The following is a 22,050-nucleotide window of genomic DNA, read 5'->3' on the forward strand; positions in this document are numbered from 1 at the left end:
CTATTTAAATAAATACACTTCAGTAAGTTATTGATGGGGGCGGCACGGTGGAGCAGTGGGTAGCGCTGCTGCCTCGCAGTTGGGAGACCTGGGGACCCGGGTTCGCTTCCCGGGTCCTCCCTGCGTGGAGTTTTCATGTTCTCCCCGTGTCTGCGTGGGTTTCCTCCGGGCGCTCCGGTTTTCTCCCACAGTCCAAAGACATGCTGGTTAGATGGATTGGCGATTCAAAATTGGCCCTAGTGTGTGCTTGGTGTGTGAGTGTGTTTGTGTGTGTCCTGCGGTGGGTTAGCACCCTGCTCAGGATTGTTTCCTGCCTTGTGCCCTGTGTTGGCTGGGATTGGCTCCAGCAGACCCCCGTGACCCTGTGTTCGGATTCAGCGGGTTGGAAAATGGATGGATGGATGGAAGTTATTGATGGCCCCCCACACATAAATTGCACCCTAAAACAACTCAAACCAAGTATTCTAAGGCGGCCCATGGCTGTAGGCTGTTGCTTGCTTTCTATTCTACACAGCATTTGCTGCCAAAAACACAAATGTCCCAAAACCAGAAAAGAAAATAAGGGAGCCATAGAAACAGATTGGGAGACAAAACATCATAAAAATTGGAATGGTCTACACTTGAACACTCTAGCAGCATACCTAGCTGAACATGGCATTTTGGTTCCCTCACACCAGTCTAGGGCTCTCACCGGGCACAAATTAAATCATACTGCTCATTATAAGGAACACACAGTCCAAAAAGTCTTTATGTCACCTGCTTTTTCAATTTTTTTATTTTTAATAAATTTGCAAAAACCTCAAGTAAACTTTTTTCACGTTGTCATTATGGGGTGTTGTGTGTAGAATTCTGAGGAAAAAAATGAAATTAATCCATTTTGGAATAAGGCTGTAACATAACAAAAGGTGGAAAAAGTGATGCGCTGGGAATGCTTTCTGGATGCACTGTAGATATCATAAATACAGCAGGTGCAGTTCTACCAGTATTTGTTTACAGGCAGGCAGGTAGATAGATAATGTTTATTTGTCCCAAGGGGAAAATACACACATTGGTGTGTGTCTTGGTTTAAGATAAAAAGAGCATTCACAGTCACAGTGAGACATTCTGGAGGCATATTGTCTTTGGTATAAAGGAGCCTCACCAGCATATTTTATTTATTTATTTTTTTAAAAACACACTTCTGTTGAATCATTTATTTATAGGAAGTACTAGGGGGCTTCGCTCGCCAACCACCGGGTCGCCACTACGCGCCAGCCACTTTGCGTTTCTGCTGTGTACTACATTACCTTTCTTGGATGCAGCCTTCTTTCTACAGTAATTTGTGCGTTGTAAGCCTGGACGATGTTAACGGTTGTAGATATTCTTTGGGATACTTTAAGCTGATGTTTTCATCTTCTGTGAGATCACCATCAACTGTTTCAGCATAGTCTATTGATATGCATTTAACCAATTTGTCGTGTAACCAATCGACATTTTTCACGTTAATTTGTTAATTTCTTCAGTTGATAACCCTTTGGGATGAAATTCTTCAATAAGATTTGGACATAATAAGTCTTCTTTATTTGGGATCTTATAGTGAGGAAAACGTAAAAATTTATAAGAGCCGAGAGAGCCGGAAGTGTGTCTGTCAAAAGCATTCACACGAATGAGAGGTGAGAGGACCGTGGGCGTGGCTGAGTGTGTTTGAGAGGTGGGCGGGACTTGAAAAATTGGCAAAAAGTCTCGTCTCGCAGGACTTGAAAAAATCTCTTGGAAATAGTCTCGTCTCGTTTCATCTCATCTCAGGATTTTCTTTTATAATAGAGAGACATAATGCTAGTGTGCCAAAACAGCATGTGCTACAATATTCATAATTGTGGAGAGTGAAATGGAAGACTGTTTTATAGTCCAATGCCTTAGCTACTAGATTTTTTTTTTAAATTTTATTGATTTTATTGTAATCATTCCATACAAATAGATAATTTTTTACACAAATAGGATTGAAAACAAATCAACCCCCAGGATAATTCAGGCTAATTCTCATTTTGGGTTGGAGTGAAAGCATTTGGGGCACTGTTATAGTCTATTTCTAAAATTTTACAATTTCCATCCACACAATGGTTAAGTCAGAACCATTACGGATGAGATACACACATGTATTACAACAAGTAATAAAAAGGTATGCAGAAAACATGTAAAGCAGCTCAGACACAGTATATATTTCACACAAGGGTCATCACTGAAGTGCAAAGGCTGGCAGTACCACCATACAGACATGGCATACCAGGTTGACTGCCAGGTTTGGAAGCTTTTGGAAGCTTTCTGCAAAAAATGTTATGTGGATTTCCTCCACAGCCCTAAGATTCTATTTGTTTTGTTTTTGTATAGCACCCTTTGCTGAATGCAGGTTCAGAACACGTAACAAATTTAAAAGTAAAATTTCGATTTTACAATGTACATACATACATAGAAATACAGCTTAGGTTAAATAGACAATGACAGACTGCATTACATTGACTGGAGACCCTAAATAGGTTCGACTCATGAAAGTGTGTATGCACTGTGAATGGCATGTGTCCCTCACTGGTCATGTTGGTTGGTTCCAATCTTGTGCCCACTTGCCACCACAACAGCCTATGACTTTGGTGAAGGCCTCTTTCAGAAAATGGATGCATGGATTTAACGTTTGACAAAATGCTGGAAAAGTTGTGTCAGAAGAAAGAATTGCATGATGTCAACATTTAGGCAACATAATAGCATACAGTATGTATACTTGTCTATTAGACGTCTATTAGAATGTCACACCCTGCTGTAACACCATAAGAAGTTACTGTGATGTGGTCAAGTTATATGACTTAGCACTAAGGCTAAAGGTAGGGTGGAGATCATTTTTTTATGCTGTCACTTATACAGTCAGGTATGTGGGATTACAAGCTGCCCAGCGAAGCAACACTACCACTAATTGGCCTCGTGTGAACATTGAACCAATTAAACATTGTTGTGTAAAGTGCAAACATGTAGCCATAATGCCAACCCCAACAACATAAAATGGAGCCAGTGCTCCAGAGCGCACCCCTGTCTGGACTCACCATTCAGGCTTTCTTCTTAACAGATGACATCTTTCACTTAACTAGTTGCCAACTCTAGAGGTTTTTGTTTTCCAAGCTCTAGTGTTTTAGTCATACTTCCTAGGAAGGGCACTCCTTGCCAATATAAAGTGCTAATAGGTGGTGTTTGTATGATAAGCACTTTACATAAACAAATCACTGACTGCAGTATACTGTATCTCCATGATATAAGATTTAAAAGTTAATCAGTGCAGCAAGGCAAATACTGAATAAACATACTTTGCATGCACATTGGGGTCATAAAAACAGACTTACTAAAAGAATATTCAGCCATGCCACGCCTTTGTGCTCCTTCACAGACTTAAAGAAGATGATTCTTTTATTTTTTTTGCCAATAAAACCTTCATAGAGGAAACCCAGCCCAGGAGCTGCTATCTGCTCTTAACGTTTCTTTTCCACGTTGACTGATCTCATTTACTGAGCCCATAAATAAAATGGTTTTTGTTTGCTAGGCTTTTCCTTACACGACAGCTCTAAGGATGTTTGTGATCAATACAATCTATCTGAGTGTGTTTACTATATCTGTAGTTTTTGGGCAAATCAGTAGACACATTTTGGACAAACAAATCACTTCACTTTGTTTTTCTCAGCAAAGGATACATGCTACCTTCACAGAAGCATTACTGTCACGTAGTTTCTTTCCTATTGCTGTTACTCTGCTTAAATACAGTCTCGGATTCATTTCTGTCCCTCTCCAGCTCTCCACACACATCCATCCAACCTAAATTATTCTTACGTAATAAAGAATACTCCATATATAACTGGACATGAATGTAGTTATGCATTGGCATATTGTACTATATATTATCCATCCATCCATCCTCTTCTGCTTATCCGAGATCTGGTCGCGGGGGCAGCAGCTCAATTGAGCAGAGATGCCCACACTTCCCTCTCCCCGGCCACTTCTTCTAGCTCTTCCGGGGGAATCCCAGGCCAGCCGAGAGGCATAGTCCCTCCAGCGTGTCCTGGGTTTTCCCTGAGGCCTCCTCCTGGTTAGACGTGCACCAGGGAGGCATCCAGATCAGATGCCCGAGCCACCTCATCTGACTCCTCTCAATGCTGAGGAGCAGCGGCTCTACTCTGAGCTCCTCCCGGATGACTGAGCTTCTCACCCTATCTTTAAGTGAGAGCCCAGACACTCTGAGGAAACTCATTTTAGCCGCTTGTATTCGCGATCTCGTTCTTTCGGTCACTAACCACAGCTCATGACCATAGGTGAGGGTAGGAGTGTAGACTGACTGGTAAATTGAGAGCTTTGCCTTGCGGCTCAGCTCCTTTTTCACCACGACAAACCGATGCAGAGCCCGCATTACTGCGGATGCCGCACCGATCCGCCTGTCGATCTCACACTCCATTCTTCCCTCACTTGTGAACAAGACCCTGAGATACTTGAACTCCTACCCTTGGGCCAGGATCTCGCTCCCGACCCTGAGAGGGCACTCCACCCTTTTCCAGCTGAGAACAATGGTCTCAGATTTGAAGGTGCCGATTTCCATCCCAGCCGCTTTACACTCAGCTGCGAACCGATCCAGAGAGAGCCGAAGATCACGGCCTGAAGAAGCAAACAGGACAACATTATCTGCAAAAAGCAGTGACCCAATCCTGAGCCCACCAAACCGGACTCCCTCAACACCCTGGCTGTGCCTAGAAATTCTGTCCATAAAAGTTATGAACAGAATCGGTGACAAAGGGCAGCCCTGGCAGAATCCAACTCTCACCGGAAACGGGTTCGACTTACTACCAGCAATGCGGACCATGCTCTCACACCGGTTGTACAGGGACCGAACAGCCCTTATCAGGGGGTCCGGTACCCCATACTCCCCGAGCACCCCCCACAGGATTCCCCGAGGGACACGGTCGAACGCCTTTTCCAAGTCCACAAAACACATGTAGACTGGTTGGGCGAACTTCCATGCACCCTCCAGGACTCTACCAAGGGTGTAGAGCTGGTCCACTGTTCCACGACCAGGACGAAAACCACACTGTTCTCTGCCTGAATCCGAGGTTCGACTATCTGACGGACCCTCCTGTCCAGGACCCCCCGAATAGATTTTTCCAGGGAGGCTGAGGAGTGTGATCCCTCTGTAGTTGGAACACACCCTCCGGTCCCCTTTCTTAAAGAGGAGGACCACCACCCCGGTCTGCCAATCCAGAGGCCTGACATCAGGGACTACATATTATTTTTTGTAAAATATATTAACATTTACTAGTACGTTATTGCATTCAGTGTTACCATCATGTCATATATTGTATGCTAGCTATCCCCCGCAGCTTCACCTGTGTAGTAGTCAAACAGGACAAACTTTAAAAATCAATAAACAAACAGGTATCACTAGCTAAGCGGGGGCAAGGAACACTCCAAAATGTGGCTAGAGGTAGAGCGACTCGAATGGAGGCTGGCGCGTGAGTCAGGAGGACCCTGCCCAGCTCCCGTCTCCTGGCATCACGTTTCTATCTCCATTGGGCCAGCAGCCTCTGTCTCGGATTAGTGTGAATATATCGCTCCTGCAAGTGAACTATGATTCTTAGCGCGATAAGAGAAGTCGCAAAATCAGCCAGACAGTTCAAGCAAATTCCAGAAAGAAACATTTAAATTCGTTAAGTAGTTCTCTCGTTCGCTAGCTAAGCAGAGGTAAGATACTTGACTCAAATCACTTAGCTCTTTCTTTTTCTTTAATGAGGAGCCAAACAATAATGAGACACAAAACAAGCTGCCACATCACCAGCTAACCATATTATCTGAACATAAAGAAAGGTGAAGGTCTCAGTAAGGTTGATCTCTGAGGTCACCAAAACACCTCGATGGTGTTCTTAGAAAAAACAGAAAATCAACAGTTTTGGAAATGTCTGCTGTGGCAGAATGAGAGCAGCAACAAGCTGTGGAATTAAATAATTGGCCTGTTGCTCTGACATCACATGTGATGAAGGCCATGGAGAGGCTGCTGCTTAACCACCTGAGGCCACAGGTTCAACACGCCCTCAACCCTCTGCAGTTTGGATATCAGGAGAAGGTGGGAGCGGAGGATGCCATCATCTATATGCTACATCGATCCCTCTCTCACTTGGACAGAGGCAGTGGTGCTGTAAGAATTATGTTTCTAGACTTCTCTAGCGCCTTCAACACAATCCAACCTCTGCTCCTTAGGGACAAGCTGACAGAGATGGGAGTAGATTCATACCTGGTGGCATTGATCGTGGACTATCTTAAAGACAGACTTCAGTATGTGCGTCTCGGGAACTGCAGGTCTGACATTGTGGTCAGCAACACAGGAGCGCCACAAGGGACTGTACTTTCTCCGGTCCTGTTCAGCCTATATACATCGGACTTGCAACACAACTCGGAGTCCTGCCACATGCAAAAGTTCGCTGATGACACTGCTATCGTGGGCTGCATCAGGAGTGGGCAGCAGGAGGAGTATAGGGACCTAATCAAGGACTTTGTTAAATGGTGCGACTCAAATCACCTACAACTGAACACCAGCAAAACCAAGGAGCTGGTGGTGGATTTTAGGAGGACCAGGCCCCTCATGGACCCCGTGATCATCAGAGGTGTCTGTGTGCAGAGGGTACAGACCTATAAATACCTGGGAGTGCAGCTGGATGATAAATTGGACTGGACTGCCAATACTGATGATCTGTGCAAGAAAGGACAGAGCCGACTATACTTCCTTAGAAGGCTGGCGTCCTTCAACATCTGCAATAAGATGCTGCAGATGTTCTATCAGACGGTTGTGGCGAGCGCCCTCTTCTACGCAGTGGTGTGCTGGGGAGGCAGCATTAAGAAGAAAGACGCCTCACGCCTGGACAAACTGGTGAGGAAGGCAGGCTCTATTGTTGGCATGGAGCTGGACAGTTTGACATCTGTGGCGGAGCGACGGGCGCTGAGCAGACTCCTGTCAATCATGGAGAATCCACTGCATCCACTAAACAGGATCATCTCCAGACAGAAGAGCAGCTTCAGCGACAGACTGCTGTCACCATCCTGCTCCACTGACAGACTGAGGAGATCGTTCCTCCCCCAAACTATGCGACTCTTCAATTCCACCAGGGGTGGTAAACGTTAACATTTAACATTATACAAAGTTATTGTCTGTTTCTACCTGCATTATTATCAATCTTTAATATTGTTTTTTTGTATCAGTAAGGTCCTGCTGGAGTAAGTGAATTTCCCCTTGGGATTAATAAAGTATCTATCTATCTATCTATCTTATTAACAGCAAGTACTGGCTTCTCATTAAGAGATTGGTTGGAGTTTGAAGCCCCAGTTTAGCTGCTCATCTGTTGGCTCGTTTCACATCTCATTTCTGTTTAATGAAGAAACAAATCAATTCAGAGGACGGAATCCTTAAAAACAGGGCTATTAAAATGAAGGGAAAAGGAGTTAATCAGCAGTGAAAACTGGACGCTGATTACGAAAAGGGTTAGAATGAAAACCTGCAGCCACTGCGGCCCTGGACACCCATGGTTTAGAACATCTGTACTTATTAATGCCAAAGTCTATTTACTATAAAAAAAAATAACTAGTAGGAAACAATGAAATGAAGACAAGGTGCAGTAGTAAGATAGAAACTGCCTACCAAATACATCATGGCATGAACTCGCTACTTGACCCTACCTGTGGAACTCCAAGCCACTTATCAGCCTGCTCCATTGCTTCACGTGCATTGTCCACTGGTTTCTCAGCATCCCAGTCCTCCCAGTCAGGGCATAGACCTAGTAGAAAAAAAAAAATGAAATTGTAAAATTATTTTACACATATTAAGATAACATGCTCTCCTGTTAAACAGTGTTGATTATTAACCAAGGAGAAAGGAACCAGCAAGGAAACTTCAAACAAGAAGATAAAATAGTGGTCAACAGATGTGTGGCTGATGGACTTTAATGTTTAATGGACTTCCTGTTTATCGGCTATCGCCCACTTTTTATTACTGACTGTAACCTTTTATGGATTTTGTCTTCAGATATCTGGCTACACCCCATAAATGTAGACCCAAGGTTAAGTAACAATCTCTAGGACGGGGTGACTACCTCTTGATGTGGTTTATCAAGTCTCCCATTTAGGGGCTCCAGCACCCTCTCAAATCTTGCAGAAGAGGAGGTGGGATCTTTAAAATGCCAGAATGTTAGTACTCATTCAGTCAAAAGTTAACCTGAGCAGTTAGTTAGTGCACTATTCCATGCCAAGCTTGCCCCCAATTTAAGCCACACTGGTACTCACATCATCTTACAGAAAGGCAATATACAGGTCCTGGTCATAAAATTAGAATATCATGACAAAGTTGATTTATTTCAGTAATTTCATTCAAAAAGTGAAACTTGTATATTAGATTCATTCATTACACACAGACTGATGTATTTCAAATATTTATTTCTTTTAATGTTGATGATTATAACTGACAACTAATGAAAGTCCCAAATTCAGTATCTCGGAAAATTAGAATATCAGTTAAGACCAATGCAAAAAAAGGATTTTTAGAAATGCTGGCCAACTGAAAGGTATGAACATGAAAAGTATGAGCAGGTACAGCACTCAATATTTAGTTGGGGCTCCTTTGGCCTGGATTACTGCAGCAATGCGGCGTGGCATGGAGTCGATCAGTCTGTGGCACTGCTCAGGTGTTATGAGAGCCCATGTTGCTCTGATAGTGGCCTTCAGCTCTTCTGAATTGTTGGGTCTGGCGTATTGCATCTTCCTCTTCACAATACCCCATAGATTTTCTATGGGGTTAATTTAAGGTCAGGCGAGTTTGCTGGCCAATCAAGAACAGGGATACCATGGTCCTTAAACCAGGTACTGGTAGCTTTGGCACTGTGTGCAGGTGCCAGGTCCTGTTGGAAAATAAAATCTACATCTCCATAAAGTTCGTCAGCAGCAGGAAGCATGAAGTGCTCTAAAACTTCCTGGTAGATGGCTGCGTTGACCTTGGACCTCAGAAAACACAATGGACCAACTACAGCAGATGACATGGCACCCCAAACCATCACTGACTGTGGAAACTTTACACTGGACCTCATGCAACGTGGATTCTGTGCCTCTCCTCTCTTCCTCCAGACTCTGGGACCTTGATTTCCAAAGGAAATGCAAAATTTACTTTCATCAGAGAACATAACTTTGGACCACTCGGCAGCAGTCCAAAGGCGAGACGCTTCTGACGCTGTCTCTTGCTCAAGAGTGGCTTGACACAAGGAATGCGACAGCTGAAACCCATGTCTTGCATATGTCTGTGCCTGGTGGTTCTTGAAGCACTGACTCCAGCTGCAGTCCACTCTTTGTGAATCTCCCCCACATTTTTGAATGGGTTTTGTTTCCCAATCCTCTCCAGGGTGCGGTTATCCCTATTGCTTGTCCACTTTTCTCTACCACATCTTGTCCTTCTCTTCGCCTCTCTATTAATGTGCTTGGACACAGAGCTCTGTGAACAGCCAGCCTCTTTAGCAATGACCTTTAGTGTCTCACCCTCCTTGTGCAAGGTGTCAATGGTCGTCTTTTGGACAACTGTCAAGTCAGCAGTCTTCCCCGTGATTGTGTAGCCTACAGAACTACACTGAGAGACCATTTAAAGGCTTTTGAGTTAATTAGCTGATTAGAGTGTGGCACCAGGTGTCTTCAATATTGAACCTTTTCACAATATTCTAATTTTCCGAGATACTGAATTTGGGACTTTCATTAGTTGTTAGTTATAATCATCAACATTAAAAGAAATAAACATTTGAAATACATCAGTCTGTGTGTAATGAATGAATCTAATGTACAAGTTTCACTTTTTGAATGGAATTACTGAAATAAATCAACTTTGTCATGATATTTTAATTTTATGACAAGCACCTGTATAGAGAAGCACAAATACATTCTGTGACGTTGATTAATCTTTTAACTTTAGCGAGTGTCCGTCAAGCGCATTTCGGATGAGCAGGGCTCTTGTCAGAAAAACAAATGAGTTGCTTTTAGATTTAACAGAATCCAGGGTATTTAAAAAAAAAATACATTTTGAAATCAGTCCTCACTAAGAAGCAGCTGCTGTACAGTTCTTGTCTTCCGGGCTCCATATTAGGACCAGGTGCTCAGTGACTCACACATACCCGGGTCACACAGGTGCTTGGAAATCTTGGCCTCGGAAAAGGAAACTCCTGGATGGAGACTTTTTGCTCTGACAATAGTGTCCTAGCACTGACAAAGAGATCAAGAATCACAGACATACGCGCAATTTTTTGTGTCACTGCACCGAACAGTACCCATTAAACATCATATCTCTCAAATGGCCATCTGCCGAGTGTAAAAGGAATACGATCCTTCAGTTAAGACAACTACCTCATTTTTCCGGAATGAAGTATACAAGTAACTTCCAAAGAATTTTTTTTTTATTCTTTATTTCGCCTTATACAATTTCTTGTATTAGGAATTTGTTCATTTTCGCATACCCCTTGGGGTCAGAGCGCAGGGTCAGCCATTGTACAGCGCCCCCTGGAGCAATTACAGGTTAAGAGTCTTGCTCAAGGGCCCAGCAGAGTAGGACCTCTTTTGGCAGTGACTTGAACCTTCTGGATACCAGTGCAGATGCTTAGCCTCAGAGCCACCACTCCACCCTAATTGTATATTTACATCACACTAGGGGGCACGTGCTTCACTTGGTGAATCAAAGAAAAGACAGAGCTACTGTATCTAATAAAGGGCTGCACATTCTTCATCCATTTCAGATGAACTAAAGTTAACTTGGCTTCTTACTAAAACTACCTTCAGTTCTAGCTTGGGTAACATCATCTGTAGCTACTGCTCCTCACTGAGAAACAGACGAACATGCCCCCCCTTCTAACATTAATGTTTACTCTCTCAAAATGGAGCCAGTGCAGAAATAAATGTGTCACAGTGTTCAAAAACATCACCGAACAGGAAATGAGAGAGTTTCTAAGACTATTTACTTAGAACTTTTAATAGATGGCAGAATGAACTGGGTATGCAAAATGAATGGAAGAATGTGACGATGCGGGTTCTCTCCATGTTCCCAACGTCCTTATGGGAGCCTTAAACCCAACACCGTCGGTAATCTAACCGAGATGAGCTGACAAATGAGGACAAATCTCACATGAAGCCAGGGGATATATCCAAAAAGTATAAAGTGCTTTTTTTAAATCAACAAACTGTGTTCAAATAAATGTGCAGTGCCTCAGTTTCAATAAATAAATCCTTCAAAACAAGTGTCCAGGGGGATAAAAATCAAACAAATAAATCCTTTAAAATATGAGGTTAAAAATGCAGTAGTTAAAATGCAGTTTCTCTCTCTCTTTACTCTCCGGCCCGCCTCCGTCTCACTTTCTCCCCGGCTCACCCATTGCTCCCTCAGCCGGCGGAGACCCTACAGCCACGAGCTCCTTCAGCCAACCTCCATCTTGGCCTCCTTACGGACATCACTGCCAGACTGTCCGAGATCGTCTCTCCTCCCTTCATCTTTCACGCTCCCGCAGTTGCTCCTCAGATCCCTCGGGAGGACACCTGCCCTGCTCACCCCACTCACTTGAACTTTCAGTGGGGCAAACTGGCCCCTAGAGCGCCACCAACTAACGCTCCTTCGCAGGGCCCCAGCTCGTTCGGCTTCTTCTTTTCAGGTGGCCAGATCCTCCTGCTTAGCCTGCCTTTCCCGTCCTTTAACCTCTCCCTTCTCTAAACATCTTTCCATTTACTGTATATCTTCCTCCCCATCCTGGATGTCGACCCGTATATATACACCCCCGCGCGCCTGTGGGCACAGCGCCTTAATCACAAAACTGCAGGAAGCCAATGAGGCAATCGAGAACGACCGCACCCACACGTGCAGGTGCAACTCACTCCAACTACCCCATTAACTCCCCGCGGTCATGCAATCGCGCCCACGGAGAACGGTACGGCTATACGGATTTAAAACCCGGCCTTTTTTATTGGAAGCCGCGGACCCGCTATACCACAAAGAACACATGGCTTGATGTAGGAGCAACAGGGTGGGTTTAATAAGAGATGGATGAATGAATCAAATATGAAGGGATAGGATAGTTAACAGACAGACAGAAAGGTGAACAGAGGATAGAAGAACGAGTAAACAGAACGGAGACATCAGGAACTGGTAAAAGGATAAATAGGTGAACAGACAGATGGAGGAAAAAGGCAGCCACTTTGGGTGTGAATCAGTGTGAACTCCTTTACATTTCTACATTTGCCAGTAAATTATGTGAACATGCAGTGCAGGATTTACGTATAAGCTACACAAGCTATAGCTTAGGGCCCCCGCCTTCTTGGGGGCCCCCAAAACAAATTGTCCGAGTGAGCAATTGTCATATATACTTAAATATACTACAGCATTATTTGTCCCAATCAGGCCCGGCCTTCGGAATAGGCGAAGTAGGCGACTGCCTAGGGCCCCGGATCGACTCCTTGGTCTAATTTCACAGAGCTTCCAGGGGGCCCCTGGACCCCGCTTTCGCCTAGGGCCCCATAATACCTAAGACCGGGCCTGTGAACATGTTGTGCGTCTCCTTCTATATGTGATTTGGAGTTTAAGTATAGTACACCCCTAGAGCACCCGCGAATTATAGATGTGGTTAAAAAAAATGCCTATTTTTATAATTTAAACCCTAAATATGACCCCCAAACACTTTCATTTCATTTCAAACTCGGCTTAATACATTATCTTAAAAAACGGAATGTGAAGGTAAACCCGTCTACTGTACAGTACTGTACTGCTATGTCACCCGCAGTGCTAGAATGTAAAGTACAGATGTTACCACTACATGTACTGGAATTCATGCTTGCGGGTTTTCATTGCCAGAAGCCTTCGAAGGCGCAGGGCGTTTCGGCCTCATCTTGGGGCTTTAACCCTTAAACTGCCACATACTTGGGGGCTAATGCATCCCTAGATGCCAAATACTTTCTTGCTGCACTTTTTAAGTAAAAGTCACAATTCACAAAGAAAAAGTGAAATTTTAATGAAACACATTTTTTTTTCATGCAAAGAGCATCACAACTACTGCACCACTGATCATTTTACACACTGCTAATGAACTGTAAAAACTATTAAAAAAAAACTACTGGAACAATATGTACAAGGTGCAACTGACGCCATTGATGAAATTCAGTAAATCCCCGAGCCAACTGTGCTTGAACTGGCTGCACGCAAGCACATAGAGGTAAACGCTGACTAGTGCAGCGGCTCAATCCCAGAGACAGTGAGGCTGCAGTGGTCATGAGTTGGCTGCTCAACGAATGTACGGCACTGACTGATTCGCTCCGACGTGCTGGTAAATTGCAATGGGAACTGACAATAGCCGGTTGTGGCGTTCAAAGAATGTACGTCGCCAAATATACTCGGCTCCTGCGTGCTGGCAAATGGCAATGGAAAATGACTATAGCCGGTTGCGGCGGTTTAAGGGTTAAGAAGAACAAAACGTAAAACACGAGAACACTCAGCTGGAGGTGTGTCACAGGGCAGCAGTCAATCAGCAGCAAGGAGAAATGAATAACACTGTAGTGGTCCAGTGCCGCTAAGATTCACACCATCGAGAAGACGGCGATTTATTTATTTTTTATGGTGGAGACAAAAACAAAGCAAACCGGTAATCAAACAACAAATAAAGAATGTAATGAAACTAAATGAAAACTACGATACCACCCCTGTTCCCCTTCCGGCGATTATACATTAAATACAACAAAGCACAAACAAAACACACACAGTAAAGTCCATGAAAAATGGCAACGGATGAAAGATTCACACCATCGAGAAGACGGCGATTTATTTATTTTTTATGGTGGAGACAAAAACAAAGCAAACAGGTAATCAAACAACAAATAAGTAATGTAATGAAACTAAATGAACACTACAATACCACCCCTGTTCCCCTTCCGGCGATTATACATTAAATACAACAAAGCACAAACAAAACATACACCGTAAAGTCCATGAAAAACGGCAACGGATGAAGTGTAACGATGAAGACAGATAGTCCAGAGATCCGCATGTTGAATGGGAATGTAAAGATAGTCCCACCGGTAGTTCCTGAAATGGTGAAGACGGGTGGACGGGTTCAGGAGCGATCCAGGACAAAACGAATAAGTACAGGTAACCCAACAGAAAAGGCAGGCAGGCAGGTAGGCAGACAGGAACTTGGAACACAAATTACAAAAACTTTTTTTTTTTCTTTCGGTCACCGGCCTCCTTTTTAAAAGCCGCACTGACATCCTTTGACCCCAACTGCCCCAGCACTCTCAGCAGAAGCCCAATCAGAGTCACTGCAGGGACGGCTGGGAGTTGCAGTTTCAAATTGTAGTAGAGTACAACGCTCTCGGATTGGCTACTTTCACCATCCCAAGCCGCATTTTCCTCTACGGTTGCTTCCTGTTCTCTCTACAGTGCAGTATTGCCATGAAAAAAGTCAAAAAAAAATTGCGGAGGATATTTGCAGTTTCCGCTAACAATTATTAGTTACGTTCTAAGGAAAAATCCGCGAACAACTGAGGCCGCGAACTCTGAAACCATGACATCACGGGGGTCTACTGTATTGTGAAAGAAAAATGAACCCCTAAGTTAATAGACTGACAAAGCCGTTCTGCTCTGACGGCTGGTTATTCATACAGGCATCTGACATAAGACCCGGGACAACTTCCAGTTTCTTTAGGAACACGTCTATTTGACACAGGAACGATGACCTTTCCTTCTTTAGGGTCTATCTGACAAGTAAAATATAAAAAAAAAGAAACAGATGGCCCATTAGCGTAATAAAATAAAATGTTTAAGTAAACGATGTTTGTTTTTGATAAATAAGGGGAAGGGGGAGGAAGAAGAAAATATTAAAAGCCGATTGAAAAATAGAACTTTGCTCTTCTGTCTTGCAATGCATGAATCCATGTACTCATCTGTGACTGAATAAAAAGCTGATTGATTTGAACTGTTCCTGTGTTCCTCTGAGGTTTCTTCCACAGTGTTTTCAACAAAAGTGAAAAGTTATCGATATGAAAGATTGCATTACAAAAAGTAAGTTACAGGTCAGTAAGACTCAAGTTATTACATCAAATTTTATCAGATAAAGTGATTCCATTTCAGTAATACACATGAAGCCTGTAGCGGTGCTACTAGGGACTGAAACTTCAACTCCCAGCAGTCCCTGCAGTGGCTCTTATTGGTCGTCTGCTGAGGGTGCAGGAGCTGTTGGGTACAAGGAGGCAGGACGACGTTTAAAAGGGGATCTAAGTGTTACCAGAAAAAAAAAAAAGGAGTATTTTGTGTTTCGTGTCTGAAGTTCCTGTCTATCTACCTTCCGTTCAGATACCTGTGTATTCTTGTTTTGTCCTGGATCATCTCTTGTTTTGGGCTATGGTCTGTCTGGTGTCTTCCTGCACAGGGAAACTGTCCGAGGATTTGTTGTCATCCTGTGAAGAAAGGAGTATTCTTGATCCCATTCAGTCAGTCAGTCAGTCAGTCATTGTCCAACCCGCTATATCCTAACACAGGGTCATGCCAATCCCAGCCAGCACAGGGCGCAAGGCAGGAACAAACCCTGGGCAGGGTGCCAGCAAACCGCAGTGATCCCATTCATCCGTCTTCATTTCGTCAGAAAATACCAGTAGGACTATCTTTACATTGCCATTCAACGCGCTGATCTTTGGACTATCTACTTCCATCATTGCATTTCACCCATTGCCGTTTTCCATAGAGTGTTTAATGTTGTGGTTTGTTTTCGTGTTTATTATACATTACCGTAAGGGGAACTGGGGTGGGATCTTTGTTTTCATTATTATTGTTTCTTTATTTGTTGTTTGATTACCAGTGGGTTTTTTTGTCTCTGCTTGTGAGACAACCGTCTCTTCAACGGTGTGAATCTTAGCGGCACCAGACCGCTACAAGCCAACCAATGATCTGGATGACAATCAGTTTTAACTTTATTCACACAATACAGTTTTTAATTTTATTGATTAAAAACAAAATAGACAAAATGTCAAACAGCAGGTCAAACACTTAAAATGTTCAATATGTGTAACACATTTAGCTACAAATAGTAATGCAACATAACTAATATCATGCAACAACAAGCATATAATACACATTTGGCAATCTCAGTGCAATCTTGAACACATTTCACGGAGGATGTGAACTGGAAGGAGGCTAATGTTCTGCACTGATCAGTACTGCTTGATGTGAGAGTCTTTAATATTTTGAAGCAGACGCCCCACTCCAGCTTGTCTAATTGGGACAGACTTCTTCAGAATCCAAACCAGTCCACCAATTCCCAAACCTCAAAATTACAAGTGATCCAAAGTTTCCAATTGAGAATATGAGGATGTCCTTATCAACAACCTCAACCACCAACAACAATCAAGAAGTCAGTTTTAGAAAATTGAATTAGTTAGCTAGTTTCACCATTTTTATGTCTAGAATGCCGCTCTCAGGAGTCTTAAACAGCCTTCTCTCGGGAAATCAACGCAGCTGACAGATTTCAAAACTTCTATTGAGGGCACAAGTGTGCAAAATGAAAAGAAACTTGTTAAATCCTAATGATCAGAACATTACTTTCAGGATTTCTAAGATACTGAACTACTCCAGGCGGCACGGTGGCACAGTGGGTAGCGCTGCTGCCTCGCAGTTAAGAGTTCGCTTCCCGGGTCCTCCCTGCGTGGTGTTTGCATGTTCTCCCTGTGTCTGCGTGGGTTTCCTCTCACAGTCCAAAGACATGCAGGTTAGGTGCATTGGCGATACTGAATTGTCCCTAGTGTGTGTGCTTGGTGTGTGTGTGCGCGCCCTGCGGTGGGCTGGCACCCTGCCCGGGGTTTGTTTCCTGCCTTGTGCCCTGTGTTGGCTGGGATTGGCTCCAGCAGACCCCTGTGACCCTGTGTTAGGATATAATGGGTTGGATAATGGATGGATGAACTACTCCACCATTTCCATTCCAATTCTAATCTCTATTATATAAAAAAATCCTTCGACGAGGCAAGACTTTTTTGGAAGAGAGATTTTTTTCAGGTCCTGCGAGACGAGACTTTTGCCTTGAGATTTTTTCAAGTCACATCCTCCTCTCAAACATTTTCAAACAAGACCACAGGACTCTCAACTCTCATTCGTGTGAATGCTTTTGTCAGACACGCTTCCTGCGCTCTTATACATTTTAACATCTTCCTCACTTTAAGTTCCCAATTAAAGAATACATATTATGTCCAAATCTTATTGGAGAATTTCATCATGAAGGGTTATCAACATAAAAAATGAGTACACGTGCAATCCTAGCACCGAGAAATAAGGAAGTCAAACGAATTAACGGCAAAAATGTCAGTCGGTTACACATCAAATTGGTTAAATTCGTCCAAAAATGGTGAACGGCTACATGGCAAATTGGTTAAATGCGTCCAAAAATGTCGAATGGTTATACATCAAATTGGTTAAATACGTCCAAAAATGTCGAACAGTTACACGGCAAATTGGTTAAATACGTCCAAAAATGTCAAACGGTTACACATCAGATTGGTTAAATACGTCCAAAAATGTCGAAGGGTTACACATAAAATTACGTCCAAAAATGTCGAACAGTTACACATCAAATTGGTTAAATACGTCCAAAAATGTCGATGTGTAGAAATGTTACACATCAAATTACATCCAAAAATGTCTAACGGTTACACATCAAATTGGTTAAATACGTCCAAAAATGTCGAACAGTTACACATCAAATTGGTTAAATACATCCAAAAATGTCGATGTGTAAAAATGTTACACATCAAATTACATCCAAAAATGTCGAATGGTTACACATCAAATTGGTTAAATACGTCCAAAAATGTCGATGTGTAAAAATGTTACACATCAAATTACATCCAAAAATGTCGAACGTTCGTCCAAAAATGTCGAACAGTTACACATCAAATTGGTTAAATTCATCCAAAAATGTTGGTCGGTTGCATGGCAAATTGGTTAAATGCGTCCAAAAATGTCGAACGGTTACACATTAAATTACATCCAAAAATGTCAAATGGTTACACATCAAATTGGTTAAATACATCCAAAAATGTTGGTCAGTTGCATGGCAAATTGGATAAATGCGTATCAATTGACGATGCTGAAACAGTTGGTGGTGATGGTGCAGAAGATGAAAACATCAACTTACAATATCCCGAAGAATATCTATGACCGTTAACAATGTCCGGTCTCCCACCGCACAAATTACTGTAGAAAGAAGGATGTAACCAAGAAAGGTAATGTAGTCCATCTTCAGGGGGATAACATTAGACAACAAAGGAGATCTTGATACGCCATTCATATTAAAACATTAACAGTTTCTGGTTAGAATAGCTTTTGCAAAGACCATTTACAAATCTCACAGCCAAACATTCGAAAAAGTCATTTTATTTAATAGAAAGAAAGAAATGTAATTCAATTACGGGCAGTTACATGTTGCGTTGATGCTTATGTAATAATTCCCATGAAAATAAAAATCTGTTTAAATTGTACATCTGCATCCCCATATGCGAGTGGTAAAACCGCAAAGAGAGCTAGTGCATAGCACAGGCTAGGAAGCTGGCGAGTGAAGCCCCCCTAGTCTCTTATATAATCAGAAGCAGTCAGTCAACTCCATCAAAATCAAATGGGATACAACTATCAGTAAATCAAAGCAGCTAACAAACTCCATCATTTCTGATCAGAATGCCACTCTCAGGAATCTGATATAGGCTACCTACTCTTCACATAATGAATAAAACAAGATTTCAACTTTTCCCATTGGGGAAGTCTTTCTTTTAAGCTGTGCCAAATATTCTCCATAACACAAAATATCCTGGGGAAGTGATTTTACTTACTGCTGATGCACTGTCCAAAGACTCACAGGACGTATTGCAGGAAAAATGTTTATGACTAATCAGACTGGCATTAGCCTACCGAGTAGTCAAGCTTGGCCTGTTTGGGAGAGATAGGAGTGCCACTTACCTGGAGCACAGCTGTCAACTAGTGCCCCCAGTGCCCGGCCGTCCTGCCAGTCATTGCTGAAGTTAGTGATTGGTAGGTAAGGGATCTTGTTCTGAATCCAGCCCAGCAGTCTCTGTTTTGGTGTCTGCTTCTTGGCTTCCTCATCATCCTCATCCTCCCAGACTGGCATTGATATTGAGTAATGTAAAATCAAGGTCCATACGAGCCCCAGGATTAGCTTCAGGTTACCATCCACAATTGCCTTGCTATCTATAATTGAAGAAAATGAGCAACCATCAGTAACATAACAGGAAAAAATATGTTAGGGGCAGTTATGGATTAAGTGTTAGTAAACACACGGTCTAATAAGAGGGTATGGCATTCTAAAGGACCAGCACGCGCCAATGATACCACCAAGGGTTAGAAGAGCAGTCTTAGGAAATGCAATCTAAGAGAATGCTATAATGTTAGTACTCTTTAACAGTTAACATGAGCTGGTCTGAAGAGTCACTTGTTCTTTTTAACACTTTGGAGCACTGGCTGGATATACAGTACCACTGCAGCTTTGCATTCTGAAGGACCGACTGCCCAAGTTTAATACTTTAGCACTGATAGTGGATCCGGGCGGCACGGTGGCACAGTGGGTAGTGCTGCTGCCTCGCAGTTAGGTGGGTTCGCTTCCCGGGTAGTCCCCACGTGGAGTTTGCATGTTCTCCCCGTGTCTGTGTGGGTTTCCTCCCACAGTCCAAAGACATGCAGGTTAGGTGCATTGGTGATCCTAAATTGTCCCTAGTGTATGCTTTGTGTGTGTGTGTGCCCTGCGGTGGGCTGGCACCCTGCTCAGGGTTTGTTTCCTGCCTTGTGCCCTGTGTTGGCTGGGATTGGCTCCAGCAGACCCCGTGACCCTGCAGTTAGGATATAGCAGGATGGATGATACTGGATCCTTCACCATGAGGGCCAATTTCTGGGCAGGAATTCAAACAGATCTTCATGTGAGAAAGTTGGAGGCAGCATGGTATAGTAACTCTTTAATATGGCATGATGGATGTACATTATTCCCCTCTATGGGTTGGGAGCCTCTGAAGAATGCAAGGATGAAGGTTTCAGACCAAAAAGGTGACCTAACTTCACAGCACATCTCTTTTCCTGTGACCACAAATCTAAGGCAGACACGGCACTGGCAAAAGCTTCGGCTGACTCCACTACAAAGGACCGCTGTGTTATGAATGCCACACACATACTGGCCATGACCAGCCCTGAATGGTTTCCCAGCAGCCACCGTTCTTCTCCATTGCTCTCCTCTGTGCATCATCCCTCCCCGAGCCCCAGAGGTGTAGCAGCTCCTGGCTACTGGAGTACCTTTCATACAGAACACTTGTACAATTGTAAGGTCCTAATTCCTGTAATCCTATTCTCTGTGGCAACAGACAAAAGGAAACATAATTAGAGAACACATTTCCACCGTGCTGTTTTATACGATCAGCAGGAGAAAAAGACAAGTCTTTCCCGGCATTGGTAAACAATTTTCTTCATTTATATCACGTCAATGGAGTAAAATTTAAAAATCTAACTTGACACAGCAAGGAGGAACAATTTCACCTAACATCAAAGACTAAAAACAACTAAACGGAGTTTGATCAACTCAATGTGTTAAGTTCACAGACTCTTTTTATTTTCTTTATATAGCACTTTTACATTTTGGCAAACACAGTAACATACAAGTTTCCTTTATTGTATTGCTTAACTTTATAAACCTGCTCACCTTAAAAAATGCCCTACAGACAATGCAGTGCGGCCTAGGGGGCTATGGTGTGAACCTGTAGGGTGCAAGGTTACCGATTCACCTCCCAACATTGCTTCTCTGTAAATCCCAGTGCGGAGTGGTGGCTCTGAGGCTAGGGATCTGCACTGGTAATCGGAAGGTTGCCAGTTCAAATCCTATAAATGCTCTGTTGGGCCTTTAAGCAAAGCCCTTAACCTGCAGTCGCCGAGCGCTTTGAGTAGTGAGAAAAGCGCTATATAAATGCAAAGAATTTATTATTATTATTACTATTAAGGTTGGTTAATATACCGCTGCTCACACTGCACCAACTCAAGCACCCCAAGCGGAGTCTACTTAACAAGGCTTTGCAGGGAAGCATAATGAAATCTAAATTCACCACTTAGGATTTTAAAAACTCAAAAAAGTGGTGGGACGCAGATGGTTTTGGGTTAAGTTCAGAAAATGTAAATGACTTGTGGTTTTCACGTGCTGAGTTTTTCTGCTGCTTATGGCCAGTGTAGGTACCTATTTATTTTTATAAGAATATTTTTCTTTGTCACTGTGGGATTCACAGAGTACATCTAGTTCAGAAAAATAAACACCTTCAAGAAAGTGTTAATGGAATACCCGACCACAAAAATGATATTTTTTTTTACTATGTACTTTCATGAAGTTTGTAGTGGTGGCTAAGGAAAAAAAAAAATTCTCATGATTTCATGCGGAAAATATTCCGAGAGAATGGGTCTCGATAAGATACCAATGCTGGACAACAGGAAAGTATACACGTTTGTGCAGCGTGAGCACCGGTATATGAACCAATCTTGCACCGTGATGTACAGAGAAGCAGTGATGGGAGTTGAATCATTAAATTTGCACCTTACAAAATCAATTTACTCATTTCGTATAAAACACACAATCCGATTGTCTCGTCATACCCTCAAAAAGTGCAACACACACAAGTATTTTTTGTTTAAACTGGCGGGCTTTGTCCCCTGCTGGCTTCACTTGCCAAACCCCCGGGCCTGCTGTGCTACACGCTAGCCTCTCTGCCGCTCGCGTGTGGGGATGCGGATGTACAATTTAAACAGATTGTCATTTTCATGAGAATTGTTGCACATGCATAATAGAACTATTTTACATTACAGTGAGTAATTAACCATATTAAAAAATAGTAAAATGTAATAATTTGAAAGGAAATTGTGCTTCATGTTGCGTTAAAGTTATTCGTGGCATAATATGATTTAGTTCTGTTTAGATTTGTTAAACAGATTTGTCA

General features: G+C 42.9%; 1 protein-coding gene across 1 annotated transcript in view; it reads right to left on the bottom strand.

Annotated features, from left to right (window-relative positions):
- Positions 1–22,050, bottom strand: part of LOC114668700 (filamin-B) — a 245,519-nt gene that overhangs the window by 148,655 nt on the left and 74,814 nt on the right. The window contains exons 2-3 of the mRNA XM_028824598.2: positions 19,034–19,282; positions 7,723–7,820 (exon numbers count right to left, since the gene is read on the bottom strand). Coding sequence (XP_028680431.1) covers positions 7,723–7,820; positions 19,034–19,282 — 347 coding nt within the window. The remainder of the gene's footprint in view (positions 1–7,722; positions 7,821–19,033; positions 19,283–22,050) is intronic.

The sequence above is a fragment of the Erpetoichthys calabaricus genome, chromosome 18 (assembly GCF_900747795.2).
Source record: "Erpetoichthys calabaricus chromosome 18, fErpCal1.3, whole genome shotgun sequence".
Classification (NCBI taxonomy): domain Eukaryota; kingdom Metazoa; phylum Chordata; class Cladistia; order Polypteriformes; family Polypteridae; genus Erpetoichthys; species Erpetoichthys calabaricus.